This window comes from Dreissena polymorpha, chromosome 9, assembly GCF_020536995.1.
Source record: "Dreissena polymorpha isolate Duluth1 chromosome 9, UMN_Dpol_1.0, whole genome shotgun sequence".
In the NCBI taxonomy this organism is placed as follows: domain Eukaryota; kingdom Metazoa; phylum Mollusca; class Bivalvia; order Myida; family Dreissenidae; genus Dreissena; species Dreissena polymorpha.
Genome location: NC_068363.1, coordinates 70,220,195 through 70,240,999, shown reverse-complemented (window position 1 = coordinate 70,240,999; position 20,805 = coordinate 70,220,195). Strand labels below are relative to the sequence as shown.

At 37.1% G+C, this 20,805-nt stretch overlaps 2 protein-coding genes and 1 long non-coding RNA gene across 18 annotated transcripts in view; 1 reads left to right on the top strand and 2 right to left on the bottom strand.

The window, feature by feature from the left end:
* Nucleotides 1–20,805, bottom strand: part of LOC127844533 (protein VAC14 homolog) — a 43,052-nt gene that overhangs the window by 7,728 nt on the left and 14,519 nt on the right. The window contains exons 10-20 of one of the 13 annotated variants that reach the window (XM_052374857.1): nt 19,090–19,134; nt 12,298–12,424; nt 8,456–8,527; nt 7,466–7,788; nt 5,378–5,552; nt 1,401–1,534; nt 1,165–1,223; nt 870–987; nt 628–686; nt 510–568; nt 289–391 (exon numbers count right to left, since the gene is read on the bottom strand). In XM_052374857.1, the coding sequence (XP_052230817.1) occupies nt 289–391; nt 510–568; nt 628–686; nt 870–987; nt 1,165–1,223; nt 1,401–1,534; nt 5,378–5,552; nt 7,466–7,788; nt 8,456–8,527; nt 12,298–12,424; nt 19,090–19,134 (1,274 nt within the window). The remainder of the gene's footprint in view (nt 1–288; nt 392–509; nt 569–627; nt 687–869; nt 988–1,164; nt 1,224–1,400; nt 1,535–5,377; nt 5,553–7,465; nt 7,789–8,455; nt 8,528–12,297; nt 12,425–19,089; nt 19,135–20,805) is intronic. The other 12 variants (XM_052374854.1, XR_008032787.1, XR_008032788.1 and 9 more) reach the window with 12 other exon arrangements.
* Nucleotides 326–1,105, top strand: LOC127844540 (uncharacterized). Of its 4 annotated transcripts, XR_008032798.1 has the most exons (5): nt 326–450; nt 510–568; nt 628–686; nt 870–987; nt 1,047–1,105. It is a non-coding gene; the product is annotated as an uncharacterized LOC127844540 (long non-coding RNA). The 4 variants fall into 4 exon arrangements; XR_008032800.1 differs by lacking the exon at nt 510–568; XR_008032799.1 differs by lacking the exon at nt 628–686.
* Nucleotides 15,880–20,805, bottom strand: part of LOC127844536 (transmembrane protein 241-like) — a 231,399-nt gene continuing 226,473 nt past the window's right edge. The window contains exon 15 of the transcript XR_008032795.1: nt 15,880–16,281. The gene's annotated coding sequence lies outside the window, so the exon portion shown is untranslated. The remainder of the gene's footprint in view (nt 16,282–20,805) is intronic.

Below are 20,805 nucleotides of genomic sequence, written 5' to 3'. Positions count from 1 at the left end.
GAGTTAATTATCTTTGATAGTTTTTAAGTTATTTGACTTTATAAAAAACTTTAACCAACGCCGACGCCGGGGCGAGTAGCATAGCTCTCATTTTTGTTCGAAAAGTCGAGCTAAAAATTGTGTCATAACCCTGTCTGCAATTCTTACATGTCTGCAATTCTTAATCTAGCGGTAAACACTAAAATATGCTAAGTGAAGGAAAAACTTTAGGCACGTTACAATGCATGTATGTTAATAGCAGGGTATAACAGTTATTGCGGTAGATCACTGCATGGTTGTGAAGAATACAAGACTTGTATGAGGTTGCAGGCATGTGTGTAGTTCTGTGTGAGGTAACACAAGGATACAAGACTTGTATGAGGTTGCAGGCATGTGTGTAGTTCTGTGTGAGGTAACACAAGGATACAAGACATGTATGAGGTTGCAGGCATGTGTGTAGTTCTGGGTGAGGTAACACAAGGATACAAGACTTGTATGAGGCTGCAGGCATGTGTGTAGTTCTGGGTGAGGTAACACAAGGATACAAGACTTGTATGAGGTTGCAGGCATGTGTGTAGTTCTGTGTGAGGTAACACAAGGATACAAGACTTTTATGAGGTTGCAGGCATATGTGTAGTTCTGGGTGAGGTAACACAAGGATACAAGACTTGTATGAGGTTGCAGGCATGTGTGTAGTTCTGTGTGAGGTAACACAAGGATACAAGACATGTATGAGGTTGCAGGCATGTGTGAAGTTCTGTGTGAGGTAACACAAGGATACAAGACTTGTATGAGGTTGCAGGCATGTGTGTACATGTAGTTCTGTGTGAGGTTACACAAGGATACAAGACTTGTATGCGGTTGCAGGCATGTGTGTAGTTCTGGGTGAGGTAACACAAGGATACAAGACTTGTATGAGGTTGCAGGCATGTGTGTAGTTCTGTGTGAGGTAACACAAGGATACAAGACTTGTATGAGGTTGCAGGCATGTGTGTAGTTCTGTGTGAGGTAACACAAGGATACAAGACTTATATGAGGTTGCAGGCATGTGTGTAGTTCTGTGTGAGGTAACACAAGGATACAAGACTTGTATGAGGCTGCAGGCATGTGTGTAGTTCTGTGTGAGGTAACACAAGGATACAAGACTTGTATGAGGTTGCAGGCATGTGTGTAGTTCTGTGTGAGGTAACACAAGGATACAAGACTTGTATGAGGTTGCAGGCATGTGTGTAGTTCTGTGTGAGGTAACACAAGGATACAAGACTTGTATGAGGCTGCAGGCATGTGTGTAGTTCTGGGTGAGGTAACACAAGGATACAAGACTTGTATGAGGTTGCAGGCATGTGTGAAGTTCTGTGTGAGGTAACACAAGGATACAAGACATGTATGAGGTTGCAGGCATGTGTGTAGTTCTGTGTGAGGTAACACAAGGATACAAGACTTGTATGAGGTTGCAGGCATGTGTGTAGTTCTGTGTGAGGTAACACAGTGCCACTGTGGCCACCGGGCTGTGAGACCAGGACCGGTACAGGCAGCTAAACAGCTCACAGCTCTCCTGAAAAACACACATTTCTATTTGATTTTTAGCAGTATTTAAGCTCTCCTGAAAAAAACAGACATTTGTGTTTGTTTTTTAACCCTTTATCACTTAGAAGCAAAGTGAAAATGCATACAACCAGAACAGCCTGCAAAAAACTCGCAGTCTGTTCAGGTTTTATGCTGTTTGCTGCTCATCAGTATCTAAGGGTTGAAAATGAAGCCTTTAAAACTTGAATCTAGTAAGAAAGGACTTTAATTAAATTTAACTTTCTAAGAGACTACAAATGCGTTAAAATACGTTTTTAAGTGGTAAAAAGTTAACAGGATTTAAGTGACATAAGTGCTGTCTGTTAACAACCACTTTTCATGGGAACATTTAGGCAATCTAGAACACAACCTGCAAAATGTTATAATATAAAGTTTTTTTCTACTTTTAGAAACAGTGACCTAAGTCTGGGGTGGTATTCCAAAAACATCTTAAGTCATTTCTTAAATATTTTCACTTAAGTTAAAAATTACAATGTTTTGTATTTCTTTATTCAATACAGACATGCATGTTTTTTTTAGTATTTCTCAAATAACATTGACATAATGATGATATTTTGATGTAATTTTCGATGCCTTACTATTGCAGTATGAAATGAAACACTTAAGAAAAATTCCCAATTTAAGGATAAAAATAAAATATAACTTAAGATGCGTATGGAATACCACCCACAGCTCAAATGAAAGCTGAGCGGTCTTGCATGATTCCTGCAAGCTCTTTAATAAGTATACCAAGTTTTGTCCTAGAACCTTCTGAGCTATCTGAGTAATTTCAGATTTATATTGCATTTATTTTCTTATTATTTAAGTTTTTTGAGACAGACTTAAAGATGGACATACAGACAACCTATTTCTGAATGTGTATACCAAGTTTCATCATATCTGATGAACTTTTTTAGTTATTGCAATACTTCATAACTAGAATACAGAAAAATAACAGCCAAATTTGAAAACCAAGATTTATGATTATATCTTTTGTACTTTTTTAGTTATAACAATTTAAAGTTTTTTTTCTATTTTTAGTAACAGCAACCTTATCTTGGACCTTGTACCAAAAAAAATGAATATGAATAATTCTCACATTGTGAAATTTCACTTAAACCATGTTTCATCTAATTATTTGCAATACTTCATCAGAAATTGAAGAAACATTTTTACTCAACAAAAGATTGACAGCTAGACAGAGTGAGACAGAAGGACACGGAGAAAGACATGATGGACAGAGTGTTAACCTTTTGTTTCCTTCAATAAAACTGTATAAGGGACTAATAGAGGCATAACCTAGTACTTTTAATGTTAGATGGTTACAATCGCAGATATAAATGAAAAAATAAATGTACGTTTGTTTATGGTGTGCATTTAAAGGTTTGGAAGAACTTCTTCAATAAAATTTGGGTCTTAAAACAGACACACAGACATCCTTTGTGATTCCAGAACACATCCACTCCCTCTACTTTATACCCAAGGTATAATGATGACCTGAATCAAGAAATGTGTACATAGGGCATTGATACCCTCACTTTACACTTTTTTCTCAAATTTATTCTTATTTGAATTAAACTGTTTTATGGCTAAATTTGACTTTTGACCTCTTGACCTTGCAAGTAGGACAATGGGTATACAGAATGTCTCCTATTGAATATTGTTTGTAGTAAGTTGTTTTGAAAATTCATGATGTATTACAAAACTACAGACCCAACAAGCTGTTTTATTGCCAGATTTGACCATCAATCACTAAGTGTGACCTTGAACTTTGAAGTAAGGTGACGGGTGTTATACACACCATATTATATTTTGATGTTGTTATGTTTGCCAAGTTACTTAAAACTCGTAAATCAATTTAAAATTTATTGATGATACATGAATCTTGAAACTGTTTTATGGTTGAATTAGACATTAACCTCTAACTTCTAAGAGTGACCCTAACCTTTAAGGTAAGGAGATGTGTGTAACACATGACATAGCGTCTATTGTTTGTGTTACTTTAGAATTACATGATGTGTGTAAAAGTATAGTGCAGACAAGCTTTTTTATCACAGAATTTGACCTATTAACATTAAGTGCAACCTTGACCAACAGGTGGGGAGCCAGATTTTATGCATGACACATAATCTTATGATAGTGTACATTTATGCCAAATTATTTTATAAATCATAAATATATGGCAATATTACAGCTCAGGAATTTTAAGCCAGTCATCTTCAGACTCGTACAGATGTCCCGACCTACATACCAAAGGGGGACATCAAAATGAAATGAGTTTATTTGAGCTGCCTTTGAGAAAACGAGGTTTCATTCGTCTGCATAGAGTGTTGTCCCAGATAAGCCTATGCAGTCTGTACTGGCTTATCAGGGCAAACAATTTTTACGAAAAAAAGTTTTAATACGGAAAGCGTTGGCCCTAATAAGCCTGTGCAGACATCACTGGCTAATCTAGGATAACACTTTACCCACATGCATTAAGCCTAGCTTTGCCACTGAGAACAACACTGTTAACTGAGTTGTAAGACCTAACCTTGCTGTTGAGATCATTGACTCACCTTACTTTTGAGATCCTTGACATACCATACTTTTGAGATCCTTGACTCACCTATGCTTTTGAGATCCTTGAATCACCTTGCTGTTGAGATCCTTGACTTACCTTGCTGTTGAGATCCTTGACTCACCTTGCTGTTGAGATCCTTGACTCACCATGCTGTTTAGATCCTTGACTCACTTGCTATTGAGATCATAGACTCACCTTTCTCTTGATATCCTTGACTGATCTTGCTGTTGAGATCCTTGACTCACCTTGCTGTTGAGATCCTTGACTCACCTTGCTGTTGAGATCCTTGACTCACCTTTCTTTTGAGACCCTTGACTCACCTTGCTGTTGAGATCCTTAACTCACCTTGCTGTTGAGATCCTTGAGTCACATTGCTATTGAGATCCTTGACTCTCCTTGCTGTTGAGATCCTTGATTCACCTTGCTGTTGAGATAATTGATTCACCTTGTTGTTTAGATCATTGACTCACTTTGCTTTTGAGATCCTTGACTCACATTGCTGTTGAGATCATTGATTCACCTTGCTGTTGAGATTCTTGACTCACTTCACTATTGAGCTCCTTCACTCACTTGCTGTAAAGATCATTGACTCACCTTGCTCTTGAGATCCTTGACTCACTGTGCTGTTGTGATCCTTAACTCACCTTGCTGTTGAGATCCTTAACTCACCTTGCTGTTGAGATCCTTGAATCACTTTGTTGTTGAGATCCTTGACTCACCTTGCTGTTGAGATCCTTTACTCACCTTGCTGTTGAAATTCTTGACTCACCTTGCTGTTGAAATCCTTGACTCACCTTGCTGTTGAGATCCTTGACTCACCTTGCTGTTGAAATCCTTAACTCACCTTGCTGTTGAGATCCTTGACTTACCTTGCTGTTGAAATCCTTGACTCACCTTGCTGTTGAGATACATGACTCACCTTGCTGTTATGATCCTTGACTCACCTTGCTGTTGAGTTCCTTGACTCACCTTGCTGTTGAGATCCTTGAGTCACCTTGCTGTTGAGATCCTTGACTCACCTTGCTGTTAAGATCCTTGACTCACCTTGCTATTGCGATACTTGACTCACCTTGCTGTTGAGATCTTTGACTCACCTTGCTGTTAAGATCCTTGACTCACCTTGCTATTGAGATACTTGACTCACCTTGCTGTTGAGATACGTGACTCACCTTGCTGTTATGATCCTTCACTCACCTTGATGTTGAGATCCTTGACTCACCTTGTTGTTGAGATCCTTGACTCACCTTGCCGTTGAGATCATTGACTCACCTTGCTGTTGAGATCCTTGAGCCTGTTCCTGAGTGCGAAGAGCTCAGTGGAGGTGAGCAGGATGGTGTTGAGTGTCTGGACCATGGTGCAGGCAAACTTCATGTCCAGTTCTACTATCAAGATCTCTGACAGCGTCTGGAAAATGTCCTCTGGGTGAAGCTGCAGGCACAGCTGTCTACACAGAACAAAACACAAGTACCTTACTTTACCATGTATTACTTGCGACCATGTATAAGGCACACCCAATTTTGTATTGACAAACATGGGGTCTTATATGGATATGTAGGCCAGTAAACATACTTTTTAAATTGAACAATTAAGGATTTAAAATTGCATGTTGTACATGTTTAATTGTTGTAAAGAACAAGAGATGTGTTTGTCAGAAACACAATGCCCTCTAATGGGCCGCTTTGAAGCCATATATTTGACCTTTGACCTTGAAGGATGACCTTGACCTTTCACCACTCAAAATGTGCAGCTCTATGAGATACACATGCATGCCAAATATCAAGTTGCTATCTTCAATATTGCAACAGTTATGACCAAGGTTAAAGTTTTTGACACATACAATGACATACAGACGGACGGACGGACCGTTTATGTAAATCGATCGGACAGTCGGTATTCAGTCCGTCCGTCATTGTATGTGTCACAAACTTTAACCTTGGTCATTACTTTTGCAATATTGAAGATAGCAATTTGATATTTGGCATGCATGTGTATCTCGTGGAGCTGCATATTTTGAGTGGTGAAAGACGGACGGACGGACAAGACAAGACAAGACAGACAAAAAACAATATACCTCCGATCATTCAATCCAGGGGCATAAAAACATGTAGTCAATGCCTTACTGGGATAGCTTTAAGGACAAACTTATAAAACTTTAAAGAAAGGTGGAAATATAAATATTTTGACTGTCCTTTGACATGCACAAAAATCGACTTGTTCACAATCATCTTAAAAGTCATGTTTACAAAACAGAATAGTTATTATTTTAGGATATACTGATGTACAATAATATAAGAGCACATTATTTGTTATCAATGAGTGTGTGTAGATACTTGTAATAAAATGATAGATCTTATTAACTTCCAATTTTTATTTTCACTTAACTTTCTGCTATACTGCACTAATAAACAGTTATAAATTATTTGTCTGACACTCAAGTAAACCAACTTGAACAACTTAGACATAGAATTTCCATAAACATGCTTGCAAATTAAATACATGTTTAGTTAAACTATTACACCAACAGTTTCCACACAATATCACACCATCTGACAACCTTCAGGGGACAAAAATATTTATAAATTGCACTCGTCCTGCAGGACAAGTGCTTTAAAATTTTCACTCGTCCTGCAAACACATGCACTTGTCCTTCAAATATGTGTGAAAGAAAGATTGCAAAGGACTGATATGACTAACAATGTTTCCTATATCACTGCTTAAATGCTGCTTACTTAGTTATTCATGCCAGCTGATCACAGAAGAAATGTTAACTTACTTTATTTATGAGGAACACAAAATAAATAAATGAAGACAAATTTGTTTTTTCCTTTTTCTAATGCTTGCGTGCTTTCCATTTCAGATGGTTGAACATCGCTCCTGCCCCCTTTAAAGAACGCTCGTATGTCAGACATTTTTCAGATGAAATTCAGACTGGTTGAAAACGGTACTTCGCAGTAAAATAATTCTTTAAAAAAATCAATACTTACAGTGAATGAAGTCAGATGGTTCCCTGTCAACATGGACGCGCAAAGTTTACACCAAAAAGCCAATATTTACTCCGGGACACAGTCTCGCATAACAACGCGCACCTGCTGTATGTAATTTACAATTACGATTTCCGGTTCATTCGCCTTCTACTTTCGGAATAGATATGCTTTAAGAAATGATTTTATTTAATGAAAAAGAGTCTTACTGGTCAGAAAATACATATTTTAACATCAGTTTTTTTCACTCGTCCTGTAGGACGAGAGCTTTAGGGAAATTCACTTGTCCTTTCAAGATTTCACTCGTCAATACGAACGGACGAGTGGAATTCTTGTCCCCTGACCTTATCTAACGACAACCGTATCTAACACCTACCTGATAATGAAAGCTCCCCTACGCTCCAGTATATTTCTGTCTTTTTTAAATGCTTCCAGCAACTGCACCATAAAATCTAGGAAATATCTATTAGTCACACTCACAGTTTGTATTTTCTTACTTAAAGTCTGCACTAAGATTTCAATATATGATGAACTATGTACAGGGCTTTTATGTTCAGGGCTATTCTTGTGTGCCTGGTCTGTGTTGCTATGGTCCTTAGGCTGTTGTGTACTGTAAAACTGCGCAGCTGGGAGTATGGCGCTTGGATCCACGGGGAAGGCAGTAATCTTAGCAAGGGTCTCCAGGGCAAGCAGCACAGTCTGCCACGTACACAAATACAGCTTCAGTTTACAAATAACAAGATATGTGTTTGTCAGAAACACAATGCTCGCTATTGCACCGCTTTGAAAAAATATTTTAATATATCATTTGGCAGGTTTAGAAATTATCTACCTTTAAAAGCTTATTACTTCCCTTGGATTGTATTTTTTTACTTTTGACCTTGGAGGATGACCTTGACCTTTCACCACTCAAAATGTGCAGCTTCATGAGATACACATGCATGCCAAATATCAAGTTGCTATCTTCAATATTTCAAAAGTAGTCGCAATACTTTAACCAAGGTTAAACTTTTGGGACAGAATGACAGACAGACATGCCAAAAACAATATGCCCCCAATCATTCGAACCGGGGGCATAAAAATATATATGGCCATGCTATGTAAAAAGGGGTTTTAATGCATGTGCATAAAGTTTTGTCTAAGATTAGCCTGTGCAGTCTGCAAACAAAACTTAACGCATTAAACCCCTTTTAACAGAGCACAGCTTAAATGTTTATTAAAAATTATTATTTCTCATTTAATGATATAGTAATACCTTCTTGTCTGAAAACAATAATTGTATTGCATCAATAAAACATATTTTGTTCTAAATGAATTTCAGTGTCTAACATCAACTGATCTAAGAATGATCCTGTTCATTACTCACTTCATCTGACTGGTCAATGTCTGCCAGGGTCCTCATCAGCTCAGGGAATACCATGTTCATGTGTCGGAATGTCTGTAACAACAAAGACGCCAGAATTGCAGTCAGAACTGATATTGGGTCCTATACTGAGCAACCAAGATAACAGAAATGTGGTCAAAAATGGTATTGATCAATATAATGAACCGTACATAGGACACTACAATATAAAAATAGCCCTAAAAGTCACTTGATTTCCATAGGGGCTCAGTTTCAACTACCTTGAACATGGACTACAGAATAAAGAGACACTTAGAGAGTTCATAATTCAATTCATGTGTACCTACTTTTTAAAGACCTTTAGTATAACTGCTTAATTAAGTTGAAGGTGTCTGAACCAGCACTATATACCTTTTTAAGGACCTAAATGACAAGGTGTCTGAACCAGCACTATATACCTTTTTCAGGACCTTAATGACAAGGTGTCTGAACCAGCACTGCATACATTATTTGGGACCTTAATTGAAAAGGTCTCTGAATCAGCACTGTAAACCTTGTTTGGGACCTTATTTAGAAGGTGTCTGAACCAGCACTGTATTCCTTGTTTTGGACCTTATAAGAAGGTGTCTGAACAAGCACTGTGTACCTTGTTTGGGACCTTATTAAGAAGGTGTCTGAACCAACACTGTATACCTTGTTAGGAACCTTAATGAGAAGGTGTCTGAACCAGCACTGTATAGCTTGTTAGGGACCTTAATGTGGTGTCTGAACCAGCACTGTATACCTTGTTAGGGACCTTAATGAGAAGGTGTATGAACCAGCACTGAATACCTTGTTTGGAACCTTAATGAGGTGTCTGAACCAGCACTGTATACCTTGTTTGGAACCTTAATGAGGTGTCTGAACCAGCACTGTATACCTTGTTTGGGACCTTAATGAGAAGGTGTCTCAACCAGCACTGTATACCTTGTTTGGCACCTTAATGAGAAGGTGTCTGAACCAGCACTGTATACCTTGTTTGGGACCTTAATGAGGTGTCTTAACCAGCACTGTATACCTTGTTTGGGACCTTAATGAGAAGGTGTCTAAACCAGCACTGTATACCTTGTTTGGGACCTTAATGAGAAGGTGTCTAAACCAGCACTGTATACCTTGTTTGGGACTTAAATGAGGTGTATGAACCAGCACTGTATTCCTTGTTTGGGACCTTAATGAGAAGGTGTCTGAACCAGCACTGTATACCTTGTTTGGGACCTTTATAAGAAGGTGTCTGAACCAGCACTGTATACCTTGTTTGGGACCTTAATGAGAAGGTGTCTGAACCAGCACTGTATACCTTGTTTGGGACCTTAATGAGAAGGTGTCTAAACCAGCACTGTATACCTTGTTTGGGACCTTAATGTGAAGGTGTCTGAACCAGCACTGTATACCTTGTTTGGGACCTTTATAAGAAGGTGTCTGAACCAACACTGTATACCTTGTTTGGGACCTTTATAAGAAGGTGTCTGAACCAGCACTGTATACCTTGTTTGGGACCTTTATAAGAAGGTGTCTGAACCAGCACTGTATACCTTGTTAGGGACCTTAATGAGGTGTCTGAACCAACACTGTATACCTTGTTTGGGACCTTAATGAGGTGTCTGAACTAGCACTGTATACCTTGTTTGGGACCTTAATGAGGTGTCTGAACCAGCACTGTATACCTTGTTTGGGGCCTTATAAAGAAGGTGTCTGAACCAGCACTGTATACTTTGTTAAGGACCTTATTAAGAAGGTGTCTGAACCAGCACTGTATACCTTGTTTGGGACCTTAATGAGGTGTCTGAACCAGCACTGTATAGCGTGTTAGGGACCTTAATGTGGTGTCTGAACCAGCACTGTATACCTTGTTTGGGACCTTAATGAGAAGGTGTCTTAACCAGCACTGTATACCTTGTTTGGGACCTTAATGAGAATGTGTCTGAACCAGCACTGTATACCTTGTTAGGGACCTTAATGAGAAGGTGTCTGAACCAGCACTGTATACCTTGTTTGGGACCTTAATGAGAAGGTGTCTGAACCAGCACTGTATACCTTGTTAAGGACCTTAATGAGGTGTCTGAACCAGCACTGTATACCTTGTTTGGGACTTAAATGAGGTGTATGAACCAGCACTGTATACCTTGTTTGGGACTTTAATGAGAAGGTGTATGAACCAGCACTGAATACCTTGTTATGGACCTACATGAGGTGTCTGAACCAGCACTGTATACCTTGTTTGGGACCTTAATGAGAAGGTGTCTGAACCAGCACTGTATACCTTGTTAGGGACTTTAATGAGAAGGTGTATGAACCAGCACTGAATACCTTGTTAGGGACCTACATGAGGTGTCTGAACCAGCACTGTATACCATGTTTGGGACCTTAATGAGAAGGTGTCTGAACCAGCACTGTATACCTTGTTTTGGACCTTAATGAGAAGGTGTCTGAACCAGCACTGTATACCTTGTTTGGGACCTAATAAAGAAAGCGTCTGAACCAGCACTGTATACCTTGTTTGGGACCTAAATGAGGTGTCTGAACCAGCACTGTATACCTTGTTTGGGACCTTATTAAGGTGTCTGAACCAGCACTGTATACCTTGTTTAGGACCTTAATGAGAAGGTGTCTGAACCAGCACTGTATACCTTGTTTGGGACCTTATAAGAAAGTGTCTGAACCAGCACTGTATACCTTATTAGGGACCTTATTACGAAGGTGTCTGAACCAGCACTGTATACCTTGTTTGGGACCTTAATGAGAAGGTGTCTGAACCAGCACTGTATACCTTGTTTAAGACCTTATTAAGAAGGTGTCTGAACCAGCACTGTATACCTTGTTTGGCACCTTAATGAGAAGGTGTCTGAACCAGCACTGTATACCTTGTTTGGGACCTTAATGAGAAGGTGTCTTAACCAGCACTGTATACCTTGTAAGGGACCTTATAAGGTGTCTGAACCAGCACTGTATACCTCGTTTGGGACCTTATTAAGAAGGTGTCTAAACCAGCAGTTTATACCTTGTTAGGGACCTTTATAAGAAGGTGTCTGAACCAGCACTGTATATCTTGTTTGGGACCTTATTAAGAAGGTGTCTGAACCAGCACTGTATACCTTGTTTGGGACCTTATTAAGGTGTCTGAACCAGCACTGTATACCTTGTTTGGGACCTTAATGAGAAGGTGTCTGAACCAGCACTGTATACCTTGTTTGGGACCTTAATGAGAAGGTGTCTGAACCAGCACTGTATACCTTGTTAGGGATCTTATTAAGGTGTCTGAACCAGCACTGCATACCTTGTTTGGGACCTTAATGAGAAGGTGTCTGAACCAGCACTGTATACCTTGTTTGGGACCTTATTAAGAAGGGTTCTGAACCAGAACAATATCCCTTGTTTGGGACCTTAATGAGAAGGTGTCTGGACAAGCCCTGTTTACCTTGTTTGGGACCTTAATCAGAAGGTGTCTGAACCAGCACTGTATACCTTGTTTGGGACCTTAATGAGAAAGTGTCTGAATTAGCACTGTATACCTTGTTTGGGACCTTGATAAGAAGGTGTCTGAACCAGCACTGTATACCTTGTTTGGGACCTTAATGAGAAAACGTCTGAACCAGCACTGTATACCTTGTTTGGGACCTTAATGAGGTGTCTGAACCAGCACTGTACACCTTGTTTGGGACCTCAATGAGAAGGTGTCTGAACCAGCACTGTATACCTTGTTTGGGACCTTATAAGGTGTCTGAACCAGCACTGTATACCTTGTTTGGGACCTTAATGAAAAGGTGTCTGAACCAGCACTGTATACCTTGTTTGGGACCTTATAAGGTGTCTGAACCAGCACTGTATACCTTGTTTGGGACCTTAATGAGAAGGTGTCTGAACCAGCGCAGGGAGGCGAGGCGGGTCTGCAGCTCATGATGGCGCACCAACTCACAAAGGATACTTATCACTGACAGCACATCCAGCTGTAGGGACCTGCAAAGCAATAGGACGGTTGTTACAATAAGGTATATAAAACATAATTTATAGGTGTGTTACAATCAATATCAAGAATGATGGTGCAACAGAAAATGACTGAGGGATTGCTGTTCATACAACAGCATTCAGCTGATTGTATACAAGTATTGGTCTTGGAAAATAAGGCTTAATGCAGGTGTATCAAGCGTTGTCCCTAATAGCCTCTACAGTCTGCTCAGGCTTATAAGGGATGACCTTTTTCTCTTGTATGCTATTATTTTGGTTTAGAGGAATTCTCTCCTACAGAAAAATCCAACATGCAGAAATTGTTATTCATGATTTGCCTGTGGAGACTGAATGAAATCTATCTCTTACACTTAATTATAAGCCAGCTAACAAAATCAAATAAATGCTGGAACTGCATTTAATTGCTAAAAGTACTATTATATATCCTTTAACTTTGGAATTCAGAGTTCAATGCTCACATGGTTTTTTCACACAATATTAAGACTTCTTCAGAGATGTTTTTCTTGGTCTTTACAGCCCTTTAAATGACTATTGTAACTATTTAATGTAATTATACAAGCCCCTGTGACCTTGACAGTTGAAGATATCAACATAATCTTTTGGACGGATCATCCTACCCACCGACCGTCAAAAATGGTGAACAATAAGCCTGCTTCTTCAAAGGCGTGCATTGAAACACAATCTTATGATTGAAACATTCAGTTATTAGCTTGGAAGTTTTACGCACCAAAGTGTATTTTGTTTTCAACATAGCTAATAAAGAACAGAAAGCTCTGTAATGAACAATATATACACATATTACTATGAAAGCATGATAGCTATCAGGCAAACAATTGAGTCAGAGTGACACAGGGTTTCCAATGAATGGTTAACTTTGGTCAGAGAGTATTTGGTATGAGTGGCAAAGCATGAGAGTTTACAGGCAAGTAGCAAATGTTTTGCTAAATGAAAATCTTCCAGAGCTTTCCTGCATATTAGTCTTGTTCTGAGAAAACTGGGCTTAATTCATGAGCGTAAAGTGTCGTCCCAGATTAGCCTGTGCAGTCCGCACAGGCTAATCAGGGACGACACATTCCGCTTTTATGGTATTTTTAGTTTCAAGGAAGTCCCCCCTTACCGAAAATCAAGTTTAAGCAAAAAGTGTCGTCCCTGATTAGCCTGTGCGGACTGCACAGGCTAATCTGGGACGACACTTTACGCACATGTATTATGCCCAGTTTTATCAGAACAAGACACATATTAGCAAATAAGGCATGCAAGCCTACCACATTCCCTTAACTGGAACAAACAAGACAAACAACACACAACCATTAAACTTAATTTAAGTATTTTTCCAAATGAAAATTCTATAGTTTCTTCTCTTTACAGAGAGAACCTCATAAAGTGTTAAATACCTTTGTCTTGCAATATCAGATGTATGTTTGTAATTTATTTATAAACATAGATGCCTTCAAACAAATATAACAAATGCAAAAATATAATACTAAGATTTATAAAACTGTTTCAGAAAACTATAACATAATCATTAACTAAAACAAAAATAAACAAGACTATTGCCAAGCAATATAAGTCCCCTACCGGTAGCTATTTTAGAGAGATTGTTTTTGTTAAATTTAATTGAAAGAATGTTGCTTAAATGTTAATTATTCATGTCTAATTTCAACTGGACTGTGATGGCATGGTGATCAGAGTAACACACTGGGGTATTGACAACTGTGCAAACATTTCTAGGCTCTCAGGATCCACCATGTTCAGCAATATTTATAGTCTCAGCAATATTTCTAGTCTATTTGTTGCCATAGCAACCAAAACTCTTGAAGTAGGAACAAGTATGAAGTGACGTGCATAATCTCCATATTGCCATATGTCCATGTTTCAAGTTTCATGAAAAAATATGAAGAACTTTAAAAGTTATCGCAGAATCCAGAAAAGTGGAAAAAAGGCCAGCATTTTTTTATTATTTGTTTAACGGGAGCGCCCGACCCTATTTTTCGACAAATACAAATAAAAATAAAAGTCACTTTCGTTTATTTTTTATGTACATTTCAACCGCCGACCTGGTATTTTATCCAAAACTAAAAAAAACATTGCGCAGATTGCCGAGAGTGTTGTTCAAAATTTGTTATAATACGGGTTGTTTCGTTGTGCCAAGTCGACTTGTAAAGCGTCAGCGATTTTCATTGGCTATTGCAGCCAATACCACGCGCTATAAGCCATTCGGTGAGTATCAAACAAATGATTTTCATATTGCATTTCCGAAATGGCGGACATTAACAACAACGAGACAAATGTAGCATATTTTAAAATCAAATTAATAAAAACGGAGCAGAAACAATTTCAATAAGAAAAGTTAATCTTCCGAACACCATTGTTGAAATCATGCCCATATTATGTGATACGAAATCAAAAATAATTTGAGTTTTTGCAAATGATGAAGAGGTGTCACCATCTATAACTTTCGGTGTGTTAAAAAGTTTTGGTTAGGTTTAATAAATATGCGTATTTATTAAAATGTAGATCCTGTAATATTTTTATAGATAAAAATCTACATCCCGAAAATGTCCAAGAAGTACTACTTTAGGTTTCTTTATAATGAACATGAGGACCGAACCACAGGTACTTGCATCAATAATCCCATTCCCCACCCGCCCATATATATTCTTTATTTAGAAAAAAGTATGCAACACAGCTTTTGAAGAAAATAACATTGGGTCCGGATGTTCGTATGTCCCTCAAAGTCACAAAAAAGTTTTAATTATTTTTCTTGACACAGTAGCAAATTAACATGCTTATTATTCTTCATTTACTTAAAACAAAACATTTTTTTTACATATATTAAACTGTATAACTATTTTTATATCAACAGTTTAACCATTTTCCGGTAACTTTTGACCAAGTTACGTCCCTTTGTTTGGATCAGTTCATTTTATTGAATTTCTACAGACGAAACCAAAGTTTTGACTTTCAAAATGTCATGAAAAAGTAAATGGAATTTATTTCTTAATTATTTGATCATTTTTGTAAATCAGAAATACATCTTAATGTATTTTTCCAAAAATGAGTTATTATTTAGCCAAAATATGATGTTCTATCAACAGTACATAATGCTTTCATACTGCAGGATTTGAACTGCATGGAAGGCAAGTATTAAAATTTATCACACTTCAGGCTCTGTTGATAAATGTGCTCAATTGGCTCTATGTATGTGTTCCAAGGGTTATTATTATCTTCACATTTATATAGCTCTCTCTGTTTATTATATATCCAAGAAAATGTCATTGCCGATTCTCCTTAAAATAATACAGACCACACATTCCATAGTAATTTTTTCATTTGAACTTAAACTGTGAATAAGAGAGGAACAAAATAATATGGGCAAAAGTTTACACCATTTTATTTTGACAATACTGTGAGTCTTTTACGAAATTATTAAAATAAAATACTATTTTAACAAGATGTGTTTGTGAAACACCAATGTCCCCCTATATGATGTTTGACATTGTAAGATGACCTTGACCTTGTGAAGGATGACCTTGACCTTGACCTTTCACCACTCAAAATGTGCAGCTCCATGAGATACACATGCATGCCAAATATCAAGTTGCTATCTTCAATATTGCAAAAGTATTCATAAAATAAGCGATTTGGGCCACATATATTTGACCTCTGACCTTGAAGGATGACCTTGACCTTGACCTTTCACCACTCAAAATGAGCAGCTCCATGAGATGCACATGCATGCCAAATATCAAGTTGCTATCTTCAATATTGCAAAAGTATTCATAAAATGAGCGATTTTGGCCACATATAATTGACCTCTGACCTTGAAGGATGACCTTGACCTTGACCTTTCACCACTCAAAATGTGCAGCTCCATGAGATACACATGCATGCCAAATATCAAGTTGCTATCTTCAATATTGCAAAAGTATTCATAAAATGAGCGATTTTGGCCACATATATTTGACCTCTGACCTTGAAGGATGACCTTGACCTTGACCTTTCACCACTCAAAATGTGCAGCTTCATGAGATACACATGCATGCCAAATATGAAGTTGCTATCTTCAATATAGCAAAAGTTATTGCAAAATGTTAAAGTTGGCGCAAACAGACAGACAGACAGACCAACAGACCAACAGACAGGGCAAAAACAATATGTCCCCCACTACTATAGTGGGGGACATAAAAATATACAATTACATAGCTCAAAAGTTGTTTTCTATATATAATTAAATGTTGCGAGTAAAGTATTTACAGTCAGCAGAGTAATTCTACTAGAACAATTTAAATCCTTGCGTCATGTACTATTTAATTCCTTATACGGCTTTCACTTAAGAAAATGTTCAATGAAATAAATCAAGGTTTGTAGGTATATTGTGTCTTTTATCTCAATATTTTGTTGGGGCTAATGTGAAGCCAATGGACATCATACAAAAACTAAGGAGATTACCACCATACAATGTCACATACAAAATAATTATCATCTAACCCATGCCTTTTGAGAGAATAAGATTGTTTAAGCTCTTTATTAAATAAGTAAATATTAATCATGTGAAACAAGGGCGGGTTATTGTTTACTCCAACTGTATGATTTGATCACACCTAGAAGAAGAAAACACTAACATGTTACACACCAAATATTGAACCCTGACCCTTGCGGTTTCTGTGTTGTTAGGGATTATCAAATACATTAATCTATATAAATCTGTTGACCCCTGAATCGCAAACAGTTTTGACCACATAGACATGATTTGAGGAAACTTAGCAAAGAACCACTATATGGTTGGCATACAACGTAACAAACCAATGGGCCTTGCGGTTTCAGAGAATGATCATATGATTTATATTTATAAGCAAAACAGTAACTCCTAGGGAGGGCAAATTTTCTGCATGACTTGAACAAACTTCAAAGAAAACCTCATAACGATGTTACACACCAAATATTGTAGTCATGCCCCTTGTGTTCACTTTACATATATGAACACTATGACTCTCTCTGAATATAAAATTAAATGCAGCACATGTTTTTATAAGTCTATAGCTCTCGGTTTCTTAAATGAAATATTCACATTTTATGTACTAGAACTTTCACTACACAAAGTTTGGATCAAGATCAATTTAAGTGCAGTCTGATCAGGATCCAAAGTGTTCGCTTAACATCTTTAGAAGTACTGAGTGAATGACAATTATGTTGAACATTTTGGATCCTGATCAGACTGCTCTTTTGGAGCCAAAATGGTCGCAATTGCCCTAAGGTCCAATTTCCTGTTACGTGGCTCATTTTTTTTCTCATGATTGATACAAATTATCATGATATAAAGAAAGTCTGTTGTATATTAAAGAGTATTTTTTAGTGTGCATATTCCACCCATGGATGAAAGTTACAAAGTTAGTTGTTATTAAAAGCTATTAAACAATGTAAAAAGTTTTCAAGTCTTTTTTATTAAAGTCAAATGCATGCTATATTTGTTATAAACATACATATGATATACACTCAACAAAAGTTCAACGATCACTATAATACACTACACACCTGGCGTGTTTAATAGTCTCTATTGAAGCAATATAGTATAATACATGCAAAAGGTGCTTTTACCTATGAATATATATAAAAATATGTTTACTATTATTATAAAAAGCTTCTACAACAGTGTAATGAGATATATATAAAACAAATAAAGGTTTATGCAAGTATACATAAGGTTAAATTGGCTGAATTTTAAATTTTCAAAAATAAAAAAAAATATCAGTATAGACAGTTTTATTTTTATTTTTTTGGTAGACTGCTCACTTTTCATGCTTTTATTTTTATTTTTATTTATCCCCCCCCCCCCCGACTCAATTAAAAAAAAAAAAAATTCCTGTAAAACAAATAAAATAAAAATGCTGGCCTAACAGACACACAGAGCGCAAACCATAAGTCCCTCTCCGGTTTCATCAGTAGGGGACTAATATCTAAAACACAATATATAACTAAAACTTAAACAATTAATAGATGAATAAGACAACATCAACAAACAACACAAACATAAAGTGCAAATGGGTACAAAAGATATATGTTAAGAAAGAAACTGTCACACTAAAACACCTCATGCTGTTAATATAAGAAAAGTGGCTGAAATTTAATACACATCTGTAGGCAGTATTATTGATTATGAATAATAATTGGATAAGTTTTAGTAAGTGATGTTCACTGGCATGACCTGACAATGAATAGCTGCACCAGCAAAGTTATTAGTAAATGGTTATAAGAAACTGGTTGTAGGAGAAGGTTTGAGGCAACCAGCCTCAATATGAAGCAATATTTTGCATGGCCTTCTCCACATGTTTGTGCAACTGCCTTTGCCTCCCTCATTTTGTGAAAAAAAATAATCACATTTGTTTTAATTGTAAAGAAACTGGTCCAAAACTGTTCAAAATTAAGAAAAATGTTTTGCAAACTTTAAAAGTAGGCATAATGTGAGTCACAAAACGTCTTAAAATTGTGAAAATTTGAGTAAAAAACTTCTTAAACTTGTGAAAAATAGCCATTTTCTAAGAAGGAAAAAAGCCCTGACTGATAACTGAAGTAAGATAAATAACACTGCATTAATAAGCACCTTCTCCAGCAGGCAACATGTAAACTACACGCACATGCAGAACAGCATCCCTTACCTAGGCGTCACATCACATGTTGACAGTTTATACAAGGTTTGCCCACTGAAAAATGTTCTTGTTATGACAAAAAGAATACAAGACAAAAGCAACATTGTTGACTGATACAGATTTAGTATTTCCCTGCATCTGTTGCATGTATCATAAAGATGTTCTAGTGTATGCCAGAAAAAAACATCTGAGCAGAACTCTAGGAAAAGGGGGATAATTGTATGTGCATTAAGTGTCTTCCCAGATTAGCCTGTGCAGTCTGCTTAGGCTAATCAAGAACTACACTTTCCTCTTTGATGCATAGACATTGTAAGAAAGTCATTTCTTAGCCAACAAGTGATGTGTTTGTCAGAAACACAATGCACCCTATTGGGCCAATTTGAAGCCATAAATTTGACCTTTGACCTTGAAGAATGGCCTTGACCTTTCACCACTCAAACTGTGCAGCTTTATGAGATACACATGCATGCCAAATATAAAGTTGCTATCTTCAATATTGCAAAAGTTATGACCAAGTTTAAAGTTTTGACGCCGCTTTGAAGCCATATATTTGACCTTTGACCTTGAAGGATGACCTTGACCTTTCACCCCTCAAAATGTGCAGCTACATGAGATACACAAGCATGCCAAATAACAAGTTGATTTCTTTTATACTTAATGATAAAATATGACATTTCTGCAGTGAAATACCAGCAGTGAAAAGAACAAGTTGTTATTTTCACCGAAGAAAAGAACACATTTTTGGAACTCATTTTTCTATTTTTTGATTATCATAAATAATTATATATATATTTTCTATGATCACGAGTGAATTAAAATCAACATTCCAACGAATCCAACAAATTTTCTTTTTATTTTATGCTTTTTTACCGTTTATTTAAATTGTAAAAGAGATTTACTGGAAAATTTCGCTGGTATAATGACGTCATTTCGTCACACTAATGACGTCATTTTGTGTTTTTAAATGTATTGAGGCACCCCACGGGAGAAACTCTGAGAAAGGTTAACTTTTCAGCGAAAGGGAAACAGCTGTTCATTATTTTCTTGAAAAAAGGGGCATAAAAGAACCAGAAAATGTGTTCATGTCAGTGTAAGATCGTTTGTTATTTCACTCGTGATCATAGAAAAAAAATATTTTCACGAGTGGCGCATAATATTTTCACTCGTGGCTGCGCCACTCATGAACATATATTTTCTATGATCACTCGTGAAATAACAAACGATCTTACACTGACATGAACAAATATCCTCTATATCTTCAATATTGCAAAAGTTATTTAATATTGCAAAATTTCAACCAAGATTAAAGTTTTCCACAGAATGACAGACAGACAGGCCAAAAACAATGTACCCCCCATCATATGATCCGGGGGCATACAAAATCCAGTTTAGGTGGAAAGTGTTATCCCTAATTAGCCTGTGCAGACTCCAGAGTCCAATCTGGGAAACACTTTCTGCACATGCATTAAACCCTGTTTTCCCAAACCAAGGCTAATCTGCTGGATTGGCAGCGTTAGCAGCACTCATGCCACCTTAATAGCTGTGCCAGATACATATTAAAGACTGCTGAATAAAAAATAACAACTATACAGTGTTGAAGCAAAAAGGAAATCACCAAGATATTTGATAACAAAATATAAAACTTTTAAAGTAAATACATGGCAAAGACTATAATCCTTACGAACTAATCAAATGTCTTTTCAAACAAGATAACCAAAACTGATA